Consider the following 12,531-nt stretch of genomic DNA (forward strand, 5'->3'; position numbering starts at 1 on the left):
CCTCTTGAGAGGGTGCCTTGACCAGTAGATCGTCCAAGTAAGGGATCACAGAGTGTCCGTGAGAGTGCAAGACTGCTACCACTGCCGCCATGATCTTGGTGAACACCCGAGGGGCTGTCGCCAGACCAAATGGCAGAGCTACGAACTGAAGATGGTCGTCTCCTATCACGAAGCGTAGAAAGCGTTGGTGCTTTGTAGCAATCGGCACGTGGAGATAAGCATCTTTGATGTCTATTGATGCTAGGAAATCTCCTTGAGACATTGAGGCAATGACTGAGCGGAGGGATTCCATCCGGAACCGCCTGGCGTTCACATGCTTGTTGAGCAGTTTTAGGTCCAGAACAGGACGGAAGGAGCCGTCCTTTTTTGGAACCACAAAGAGATTGGAGTAAAATCCTCGCCCCCGTTCCTGAGGGGGGACAGGGATCACGACTCCTTCTGCTCTTAGAGAGTCCACCGCCTGCAGCAGGGCATCTGCTCGGTTGGGGTGTGGGGAGGTTCTGAAGAACCGAAGTGGAGGCCGAGAACTGAACTCGATTCTGTACCCGCGAGACAAAATGTCTGTTACCCACCGGTCTTTGACCTGTGACAGCCAAATGTCGCAAAAGCGGGAGAGCCTGCCACCGACCGAGGATGCGGAGGGAGGAGGCTGAAAGTCATGAGGTAGCCGCTTTGGAAGCGGTTCCTCCATTTGCTTTCCTGGGGCGTGAGTGAGCCCGCCAGGAATCTGAGCTCCCTTGTTCTTTCTGAGTCCTTTTGGACGAGGAGAATTGGGCCTTGCCCGAGCCTCGAAAGGACCGAAACCTCGACTGCCACTTTTTCTGTTGAGGTTTACTTGCTCTGGGCTGTGGTAAGGAAGAGTCCTTACCCTTGGACTGTTTTATGATTTCAGCCAATGGCTCACCAAACAGTCTGTCTCTAGATAATGGCAAGCTGGTTAAGCATTTTTTGGAACCAGCATCTGCTTTCCAGTCCTTTAACCACAAGGCTCTGCGCAAAACCACAGAATTGGCGGACGCCATAGCGGTACGGCTCGTAGATTCTAGGACAGCATTGATAGCATAGGTCGCAAACGCAGACATTTGCGAAGTTAGGGACGCCACCTGCGGTACTGCTGGATGTATGATAGCATCCACCTGTGCTAAACCAGCTGAAATAGCTTGGAGTGCCCACACGGCCGCGAATGCTGGAGCAAACGACGCGCCGATAGATTCATAGACAGATTTCAACCAAAGGTCCATCTGTCTGTCGTTGGCATCTTTAAGTGAAGCGCCATCCTCTACTGCGACTATGGATCTAGCCGCAAGCTTGGAAATTGGGGGATCCACCTTTGGACACTGGGTCCAGCGTTTGGCCACCTCAGGGGGAAAGGGATAACGTGTATCCTTAGAACGTTTAGAGAAACGCTTGTCTGGATGAGCGTCGTGTTTCTGGATCGATTCTCTGAAGTCAGAGTGGTCCAAAAAAGCACTTAATTTACGCTTGGGATACAGGAAATGGAACTTCTCCTGCTGTGCAGCTGCCTCCTCTGCTGAAGGAACTGGGGGAGAAATATCCAACAGTCTATTAATTGCCGATATAAGGTCATTAACCATGGCGTCACCATCAGGGGCATCCAGATTGAGAGGGGCCTCAGGATTAGAATCCTGATCACCGTCCTCAGTCTCATCACAGAGAGACTCTTCTCGCTGAGACCCTGAGCAGTGTGATGACGTCGAGGGTCTTTCCCAGCGAGCTCGCTTAGGCTGCCTGGGACTGTCATCTGAGTCAGAGACTTCAGCCTGTGATGCTTGAGACCCCCTTGAAGTACGGATTAGTTCCAACTGAGGGGGACCGGAGAGCATAGACACAGCAGTGTCCATGGTCTGAGTAACTGGCCTGGACTGCAAGGTCTCCAGGATTTTTGTCATAGTCACAGACATTTTATCAGCAAAAACTGCAAAGTCTGTCCCCGTCACCGGGGCAGGGTTCACAGGCGACTCTGCCTGGGCTACCACCACCATAGGCTCTGGCTGACGAAGTGCCACTGGGACTGAACATTGCACACAATGTGAGTCATTGGAGCCTGCCGGTAGATCAGCCCCACATGCAGTACAAACAGTGTACACAGCCTGTGCCTTGGCACCCTTGCGTTTTGCGGATGACATGTTGCTGCCTCCTCAGAGCAGTACAGGGTGTCCAGCCAAGAAGCGACCTTACAGTGCAACTATATATATATATGGTACCACGAAAAAAGTACACTAATATAACACTGAGGCACTAGTGGGGCCAGCACTAAAGTGCAGCTTACCGCCCGCTTAGGAGCGGGTGTGTGGTCGCCGAAATCCCTTTAGTCTGGGTCTCCCAGAGCCTGCTGCCTTTCCCCAGCCAGACCGCATGTGTAATGGCTGCCGGCGTCCTTGTGGAGAGGGGGGGGCGGGCCCTGGGCGTATACAGACGAAGAGCGGGAAGTCTGCTTCCCACTGTGCCTAGTGAGAGGGCTGGAGCATGTAAATAAAGCTCCAGCCCTCGGCGCTGCCAATTGAGCAGCGTCTCTCCCCTACCCTGATTGACAGGGTGGGGGCGGGAACGAAGCGGCGCTAGGCCGCAGAAGCCGGGGGCTATAGTTAGAAGCGCCGCCGCCGTAAAAGCGCGGTCGGCGCAAAGTCCCCGGCGCACCACAAGTCGCAGCTGCGCCGCCGCTCCAGGAGCGGTCGGCGCAGTAGTTCCCAACATGTAACGTCACTCAGCAAAGCTGCAGTGACCTAACCCCAGCGTTAATGTCCCCGGCGCACTATAACGCTCAGCAAGCCTTGAGAGTGTCCGTGCCTGCCGGGGACACCGAGTACCTGAATGATGCAGGGCCTTGTCCCTGACTGTACTCATGCTCCAAATCCAGCAGGTTCTCTGGGTCTGTGGATGGAGCCCGGCCTCAGGGCTTGGGGGCCGGCAAGATCCCACTTCCACAGAGCCCTCCAGGGGATGTGGAAGGAAAACAGCATGTGGGCTCCAGCCTCTGTACCAGCAATAGGTACCTCAACCTTACAAGCACCACCGCGGGTGAGAAGGGAGCATGCTGGGGGCCCTATATGGGCCCTCTTTTCTTCCATCCGATATAGCCAGCAGCTACTGCTGACTACAAACCAGGGCTGTGGAGTCGGAGTCGGAGTCGTGGAGTCGGAGTCGGAGCTCATTTTGGTGGAGTCGGAGTCGGAGTCGGTATAAAATGCACCGACTCCGACTCCTAAAATATATAATAAATTGGGGACAGGAGTGCAATGCAGAATGTGCTGAATATTTTACTAAATAACAACATTTAGTATAATGCTTATATTTAAGTGAAAAATTTATTGTAGTACAATGTGAACATCAGACATTTAATTGTTTTTATGATACAATAATCAAGATATTTGGATAGAACATAAAATATTTATTGGAATACAACTTTAGAACACAAAAAAACTAATAAATTGTAAATATGTAATATATATAATATATATATATATATACAGTGTATATACACACACACAAGATATATATGTAATCTACTGTATATTACATAGTGTATTACATATTTACAATTTATTACAGTTTTTTGTGTTCTAAAGTTGTATTCCAATAAATATATTTTATGTTCTATCCAAATATCTTGATTATTGTATCATAAAAATTATTAAATGTCTGATGTTCACATACACATATTCATGTACTACAATAAATTTTTCACCTAACTATAAGCAATATATGTAGGAGTCGGAGTCTGAGTCGGAGTCGGAGCCGGAGTCGGTGCAAGAGAATTTGAGGAGTCGGAGTCGGAGTCGAAGGTTTGGCTTACCGACTCCACAGCCCTGCTACAAACAGTGGAGCTATGCGTGGATGTCTGACCTCCTTCGCACAAAGCAGAAGAAGGGAATTTTGTTTACTTACCGTAAATTCCTTTTCTTCTAGCTCCAATTGGGAGACCCAGACAGTGGGTGTATAGCTACTGCCTCTGGAGGCCGCACAAAGAACTACACTTAAAAGTGTAAGGCCCCTCCCCTTCTGGCTATACACCCTCCCGTAGGAGTACGGATTCCTCAGTTTTAGTACCAAAGCAAGGAGGAGGAAAGCCAATAACAGTTTCAAAAACAAATTCAATCCGATAACAAGATCGAAGAACTTAAGAAACAACATGAACAACATGTGCACCCGAAAAACGAAACCCTAAGAACAAATAGGGCGGGTGCTGGGTCTCCCAATTGGAGCTAGAAGAAAAGGAATTTACGGTAAGTAAACAAAATTCCCTTCTTTTTCGCTCCTAATTGGGAGACCCAGACAGTGGGACGTCCAAAAGCAGTCCCTGGGTGGGTAAAAAGATACCACATGAACGGGCTGTCAGACAGCCTCTTCCTACAGGTGGGCCACCGCCGCCTGAAGGACCTGTCTACCTAGGCTGGCATCTGCCGAAGCGTAGGTATGCACTTGATAGTGTTTGGTAAACGTGTGCAGACTCGACCAGGTAGCCGCCTGGCACACTTGCTGAGCCGTAGCCTGATGCCGCAATGCCCAGGACGCACCCACGGCTCTGGTAGAATGGGCCTTCAGTCCAGATGGAATCGGAAGCCCAGCAGAACGGTATGTGTGAAGAATTGGTTCCTTGATCCACCGCGCAAGGGTGGATTTGGAAGCTTGCGATCCCTTATGCTGACCAGCGACTAGGACAAAGAGCGCATCAGAACGGCGTAGAGGCGCCGTGCGAGAAATGTAAATCCTGAGTGCTCTCACCAGGTCCAACATATGTAAACCCTTTTCAAATTGGTGAACTGGATGCGGACACAAAGATGGCAAAGTGATATCCTGATTGAGATGAAAGGAAGAAACCACCTTGGGAGAAAACTCCGGAATTGGACGCAGTACTACCTTGTCTTGGTGAAACACCAGGAAGGGAGATTTGCAAGATAACGCCGCTAGCTCGGACACTCTTCGAAGAGACGTGACCGCCACAAGAAAAACTACTTTTTGAGAAAGCCGAGAAAGGGAAACCTCTTTCAAAGGCTCGAAAGGCGGCTTCTGGAGAGCAATGAGAACCCTGTTCAGATCCCAGGGTTCCAATGGCCGTTTGTAAGGAGGAACGATATGACAAACTCCTTGGAGAAAAGTGCGTACTTTAGAAAGCCGTGCCAAGCGCTTCTGAAAGAATACGGATAGCGCGGAGACTTGACCCTTAAGCGAGCTAAGCGACAAACCTTTTTCCAACCCAGACTGCAGGAAGGAAAGAAAAATTGGCAATGCAAATGGCCAGGGAGAAAACCCTTGAGCCAAGCACCACGCTAAGAATATCTTCCACGTTCTGTGATAGATCTTAGCTGAGGATGGTTTTCTAGCCTGTCTCATTGTGGCAACAACTTCATGAGATAAACCTGAGGCCGCTAGGATCCAGGACTCAATGGCCACACAGTCAGGTTCAGGGCCGCAGAATTCAGATGGAAAAACGGCCCTTGAGACAGCAAATCTGGACGGTTTGGTAGTGTCCACGGTTGGCCTACCGTGAGATGCCACAGATCCGGGTACCACGACCTTCTTGGCCAATCTGGAGCGACGAGTATGGCTCGATGGCAGTCGGACTTGATTTTCCGGAGAACTCTGGGTAACAATGCTAGAGGTGGGAACACATAGGGGAGTCGGAATTGCGACCAATCCTGAACCAAGGCGTCTGCCGCCAGCGCTCGGTGATCGTGAGACCGTGCCATGAAAACTGGGACCTTGTTGTTGTGCCGTGACGCCATCAGATCGACGTCCGGCGTCCCCCAGCGGCAACAGATCTGTTGAAACACGTCCGGGTGAAGGGACCATTCTCCTGCGTCCATGCCCTGGCGACTGAGAAAGTCTGCTTCCCAGTTTTCCACGCCTGGGATGTGAACTGCGGATATGGTGGACGCTCTGCTTTCCACCCACGTCAAAATCCGCTGGACTTCTTGAAAAGCTTGGCGACTGCGTGTTCCCCCTTGGTGGTTGATGTACGCCACCGCCGTGGATACTACCATCTTTCCTAGGAAATGCATGAGGCGCCTCAGTGAGTGCGACTGGCTCTGAAGGAGAGATTGCACTCCAGTCCGTAGCGAGCACTGCTTGTCCAGTGGAAGCCTCACTATCGCTGAGAGAGTATGAAACTCCATGCCAAGATAAGTCAGAGATTGGGTCGGGGTTAGATGAGACTTTGGAAAGTTGATAATCCACCCGAAACTCTGGAGAGTGTCTAGTGCCACCTTCAGACTGTGTTGGCATGCCTCTTGAGAGGGTGCCTTTATAAGCAGGTCGTCTAGATACGGGATGACCGAGTGACCCTGCGAGTGCAGAACAGCTACTACTGCTGCCATGACTTTGGTGAAGACCCGGGGGGCTGTTGCCAGACCGAAAGGTAACGCTACGAACTGTAGGTGTTCGTCGTGTATGACGAAGCGTAGGAAACGCTGATGCTCTGGTGCAATCGGCACGTGGAGATACGCATCTTTGATGTCTATTGATGCTAGAAAATCTCCTTGAGACATTGAGGCTATGACGGAGCGTAGGGATTCCATCCGGAACCTCCTGACTTTTACGTGTCTGTTGAGCAACTTTAGATCCAGGACGGGTCGATACGATCCGTCCTTTTTTGGGACCACAAACAGATTGGAGTAAAAACCGTGACCTTGTTCCTGAAGAGGGACGGAGGTCACCACTCCTTCCGCCTTTAGAGCGGCCACCGCCTGCAACAGAGCATCGGCTCGGTCTGGTGGTGGAGAAGTTCTGAAGAAACGAGTTGGCGGACGAGAACTGAACTCTATCCTGTACCCGTGAGACAGAATATCCCTCACCCAACGGTCTTTGACGCGTGACAGCCAAATGTCGCCAAAGTGGGAAAGCCTCCCACCGACCGCGGGTGTGGGAATTGGAGACCGCAAGTCAGGAGGACGCCGTCTTGGCAACGGTTCCTCCGGCTGTCCTTTTTGGGCGTGACTGAGACCTCCAAGAATCTGAGCGTCTCTGGTCTTTTTGAGTCTTTTTTGACGAGGCGAATTGGGACCTGCCCGGTCCTCGAAAGGACCGATAACCAGACTGACCCTTCCTCTGTTGGGGTTTGTTTTGTCTGTGTTGCGGTAAGGATGAGTCCTTACCCTTGGAGTGTTTGATGATTTCATCCAAACGCTCTCCAAACAATCGGTCACGAGAAAAAGGCAAATTGGTTAAGCACTTCTTGGAATGAGAATCTGCTTTCCAATGTCTCAACCACAGGGCCCTACGCAAAACAACGGAGTTGGCTGACGCCACTGCCGTGCGGCTTGTAGCGTCAAGAACAGCATTAATCGCAGACGACGCGAATGCCGCCATTTGCGAGGTCAATGGTGCTACCTGCGGGGCAAATGCACGTGTGACTGAGTCGACTCGCGCAAGCCCGGCTGAGATAGCTTGGAGTGCCCATACGGCCGCAAAAGAAGGCGCTAATGACGCTCCAATCGCTTCATAGATGGATTTCAGCCAGAGCTCCATCTGCCTGTCAGTGGCATCTTTAAGTGCCGCTCCATCTTCAACTGCAACCAAGGATCTAGCTGCAAGCCTGGAAATTGGAGGATCCACTTTTGGACACTGGGTCCAACCCTTGACCACCTCCGGGGGAAAAGGGTAGCGTGTATCTTTAAGCCGTTTAGGAAAACGCCTTTCAGGATAAGCGTGGGGTTTCTGGATTGCGTCTCTAAAGTCAGCGTGGTCCAGAAAAGTGCTTAATGTACGCTTAGGGTACCTGAAATGGATTCTCTCGTGCTGCGAAGCTGACTCCTCTACAAGAGGAGCTGGTGGGGAAATATTTAACATCTTATTAATGTTAAATATAAGATCATTAACTATGGCGTCACCATCTGGTGTATCTAGATTGAGAGCGGTCCCAGGATCAGAATCCTGATCAGTTACGTCCGCCTCATCACCCATAGATTCATCTCGCTGGGATCCTGACCATTGAGATGAATGTGAAGGCCCGTCATAGCGAGCCCGCTTAGGCTGCCCGGGGCCATCGTCCGAGTCAGAGTCTTCACCCTGAGGTGTATATGCCCGTCCCGGAGCTTGGAGCTGAGGGGGACCAGGGGGCAATGATTGCACAGTGTCCGTGGCCTGAAGTATAGGCCTAGCTCGCAATGTGTCAAGAATTTGTGACATAGTGAGAGACATTCTGTCAGCAAAAGCTGCAAACTCAGTTCCTGTCACCTGGACAGCATTCACAGGTGGTACACCCTGGGTCATGTCCAGCAGAGGTCCCGACTGTGCAAGCGCCGCAGGGGCCGAGCACTGCACACAATGGGGGTCCGTGGAGCCTGCTGGTAGAAAAGTCCCACATGCGGTGCAGGAAGCATATAATGTCTGTGCCTTGGCACCCTTGCGTTTTACGGACGACATGCTGCTGGCTCTCTGCAATGTGAGAGAGTCTATAGCCAAGGGCGACCAGCGCTATGTAATACCAAGTATTTGTAGAAACAAAATACTAAGAATACTACTGGCACAAGAGGGGGTGAGCCCTGAGGGCTGCTTACCGCCCGCTGAATAGCGGGTAAGAGGCGCAGAATTCCTTGTCTGGGTCTCCCCGGCTCCCCTCTGCAGCTCAGCGTGTCAGCAGGAATGGCTGCCGGCGTCTGTGGAGAGGGGCGGTCCGTGGGAGTTCCCAAACAAAAGTGCGGGAAACAGTGTCCCCTCTGTGCCGATTGTGAGGGCTGGAGTATGTAAAAACGACTCCAGCCCTCGGCGCTGATGCACTGGCCAGCGTCCCGCCCCTCTCCTGACTGGCAGGTCTGGGGGCGGGAACGAACGGAAGCAGGCCGCAAAAGCCGGGGACTCGAGTTATCAGCGCGGCCGCCGTAAAAGCGCGGGCCGCGCTGAAGTCCCCGGCGCACCACAAGTGCCAGCCGCGCCGCAGTCCCAGCGGCCGGCGTGACCGATTTCCAGAAGTGGCCAGCGTCCCGCCCCTCTCCTGACTTGCAGGTCTGGGGGCGGGAACGAACGGAAGCAGGCCGCAAAAGCCGGGGACTCGAGTTATCAGCGCGGCCGCCGTAAAAGCGCGGGCCGCGCTGAAGTCCCCGGCGCACCACAAGTGCCAGCCGCGCCGCAGTCCCAGCGGCCGGCGCGACCGATTCCCAGAAGTGTGCCTGCTTCAGCGAAGCTGAATGAGGCCATGGCACAAGCGCCGTAGCGCTGATGTCCCCCGGCGCACTACAACACCCAGCATGCTGCGGTGTGAGCGCCAAATGCACGGGGACACAGAGTACCTTGAGGAAGCAGGGCCATGTCCCTGATGTACTCCGCTCCATCCAGCATCTTCTCCAGGGGCTGTAGATGGAGCACGGTCTCAGTGCCTGGAGACCAGTAAATCCCACTTCACCCAGAGCCCTGTAAAAAGGGATGGGGAAGGAATCAGCATGTGGGCTCCTGCCGCCGTACCCGCAATGGGTACCTCAACCTTACAAACACCTCCGACATACAGTGGGGTGAGAAGGGAGCATGCTGGGAGCCCTGTATGGGCCCTCTTTTCTTCCATCCGACATAGTCAGCAGCTGCTGCTGACTAAAAACAATGGAGCTATGCGTGCGTGTCTGACCTCCTGCGCACAAAGCTAAAACTGAGGAATCCGTACTCCTACGGGAGGGTGTATAGCCAGAAGGGGAGGGGCCTTACACTTTTTAGTGTAATTGCTTTGTGTGGCCTCCGGAGGCAGTGCTATACACCCAATCGTCTGGGTCTCCCAATGGAGCGCCGAAGAAAACGTCGTTATCGTATCATTGTTGCATTCACCGACATTTCCATACTGCTGGTGCAACGACAGGTACGATGTTGTTCCTCGTTCCTGCGGCAGCGCACATCGCTGTGTATGAAGTCGCAGGAGCGAGGAACATCTCCTTACCTGGGGCCGGCGGCTAGGCGGAAGGACGGAGGTGGGCGGGATGTTTACATCCTGCTCATCTCCGCCCCTCCGCCGCTATTGGCCGCCTGCCGTGTGACGTCGCTATGACGCTGCACGACCCGCCCCCTTAGGAAGGAGGCGGATCGCCAGCCAGAGCGACGGTCGCAGGGCAGGTGAGTGCATGTGAAGCTGGCAGAGCGAAAATTATCACATGATATCGTACCTTCGACGGGGGCGGGGACTATCGCGTGCGACATCGCAGCATCGGCTTGCGATGTCGCAACGTGCAAAGCCCGCCCAAGAGAAATCTTAAGATACAGCCGCCATCGGCTGAGCTCCTCTGACCCTCTGATTAGTGACAGGTTAAGAGTCACAACACCCGGACCGATCAGAACTTCTGCCATCTCCCTCCCATATATAAAATTATATATATATTTGCACTAAGTGATTGTACAATATACTTGGTGCACGGATCTCCAATTGCATAGGCCTGTGAATGTCAGGGAATGATGGGTGTTATAGTTTTGCAAACATGTGATGGGCCACAAGATGTGGAAATACGGCTCAAAGGTTAAATCTAATCCTCACAAAGCAGAACATACTTGCAGCTGGCGAACCGCACCAGGCCGTCGGTAAACAAGTACACACGCAGAGGGTCATACGACGTGACGTAAACATAGATCCGCAAGTCAAACTTGCTGCCACTGATGAGGTAGGGTTTGTGCAAATACCTAAAAAAAAACAAACAAAAAACAAACATTCTCATATACAAATCAGGTGGTTCATAGCGTCCTGTGCAGTGAGGTTTCCTGTAGATCATTTTTCAAAAAGATCACTACTTGGAAAAGCCAAGAGGCAAAAAAACATTGAGACTATTGCACCACAACGGGTCGCTAAACTTTTTCAGAGTCTTAAGGGGGATTTACACGCTATGATATCGTTAATGTTTTATAGTCGGGGGTCACGTTGTTTGTGACACACATCCGGCGTCATTAACGTTATCGCAGCGTGACACTTTTGTGCAACCTAAAACGATAGCAAAAGTGGCACAAATAGTTTGCCGCGGAGAGGTCGTCCTAAAACCAAAAATCGGTCACCTCTCATTAGCGATGTTATTCCTCGTTCCTGCGGCAGCGCACATCGCTGTGTGTGAAGCTGCAGGAGCGAGGAACATCTCCTTACCTGCGTCCACCGGCTATGCGGAAGGAAGGTGGTGGGCGGGATGATTACGTCCCGCTCATCTCCACCCCTCCGCTTCTATTGCACGGCTGCCGTGTGACGTCGCTGTGACGCCGCACGACCAGCCCCCTTAGGAAGGAAACGGATCGCCGGCCATAGCGACGTCGAAGGGCAGGTAAGCCGTGTGACGGGGAGCGCGATTGTGTGTGACGGGCAGAGATATGCCCGTATCGCACAAACGATGGGGGCGGCTACGCACTAAAGCGATATCGCTACCGTGTAAAGCCCGCTTTAGATTAAACATTGAGAGTCAAGAGCCAGACAAATATTAAAGGGTTGTTCTGTTGTTCTGTTTTCATGAGCGCACCGCTTGCGCAGATTTACAATTCAGGCTGAGCTGTTGTGACCTGTGCAGTTTCCAAAGCTGCTGGCTATGGGGGCGCTGCCACGACCAGGAGCCAAACAGCACGGACCAACGGTCCAGCAGAGCAGCACAAGCAAGCTCTATAGCAAACCGTTTTGTAAATGTTGAGCTCCGTCTATAGGAGACCGGCCACCACCGCTAGACTGCATCAGCGGCTGGTGACCTAGTATCATAACCAGGCAAAGTTTAGAATTGAAGGGCAGTAGGGAAGACGGCGGCTGGATTGGCGGCCATATTGGTTTTGGATCCATAGTGTTCGGTCACAACTCTGACTACTTGCAATGTAAGAACAAGTTCCCACATACGAGGGCATGGCGGGGGAATCAGTCACTCATTGGCTGAACTATCCCCTCTTCAGGTGGCGGTTACCTCTGTACCAGTAGCGGTCTTTTCTTCGGCAGCTGGCTCCATTTATGGATCACATGGATCCCCATTCCTCTGGCTGATGCAGGCTGAAATGAAAGCAAATAGAATTGTTAAAAAGTATAGAAATCAGATAAAAATAAGTTAAGATCACTAGTGATAACTGATCCGTTCTGTCCAGCTCCAAGCCCCGAGCACACGGCAGATCCCTCTCCTGAGCCGATGTATGGAGCATCTAATGAAGTGCACCATGGTACAATTGTATTGGAGGTGCAGAGACATACATTCGGGACCCGTAAGGGTTTATAGGGCCCTGATAAGCTCCATACGACCGGTGTTACCGCTCAGGAAAACCTCAGTGTGCACAAAGCCCTGAGGACGAATCTCCTAGAAGCAATCACCATACATAGATCACACTCCTCCCGTACCGGCTTCACGATCCATTTCTGCCGCGTCCCCCCTTGTTCCCAGGCTTTCCTCAGGAGTTTGATGTCTTGCGGAAGCACAAAGGACTGGGGGAAGAAGTTGAATTCTTTCCTTCCAAAGCGAGCCTGCATTTTGGACAGGTTTCTCCAGAGACGATCTTTCCTCCCGATCTGAAAGGAGCCTGGAAAATGGTTCAGCTGATCGGAAACAAGAAAAGAAGGTGAGGAACAGCCAGCAGAGAGACAACGGAGGTCCTCCAGGG

The 12,531-nt window shown here is 52.1% G+C and overlaps 1 protein-coding gene across 2 annotated transcripts in view; it reads right to left on the minus strand.

The window, feature by feature from the left end:
• TTLL4 (tubulin tyrosine ligase like 4) overlaps nt 1-12,531 on the minus strand; it is a 100,876-nt gene that overhangs the window by 43,715 nt on the left and 44,630 nt on the right. For both annotated transcript variants that reach the window (XM_075317092.1, XM_075317091.1), the window contains exons 8-10: nt 12,272-12,466; nt 11,850-11,932; nt 10,480-10,608 (exon numbers count right to left, since the gene is read on the minus strand). In XM_075317092.1, the coding sequence (XP_075173207.1) occupies nt 10,480-10,608; nt 11,850-11,932; nt 12,272-12,466 (407 nt within the window). The remainder of the gene's footprint in view (nt 1-10,479; nt 10,609-11,849; nt 11,933-12,271; nt 12,467-12,531) is intronic.

Source organism: Anomaloglossus baeobatrachus, chromosome 7 (assembly GCF_048569485.1).
Source record: "Anomaloglossus baeobatrachus isolate aAnoBae1 chromosome 7, aAnoBae1.hap1, whole genome shotgun sequence".
Lineage (NCBI taxonomy): Eukaryota > Metazoa > Chordata > Amphibia > Anura > Aromobatidae > Anomaloglossus > Anomaloglossus baeobatrachus.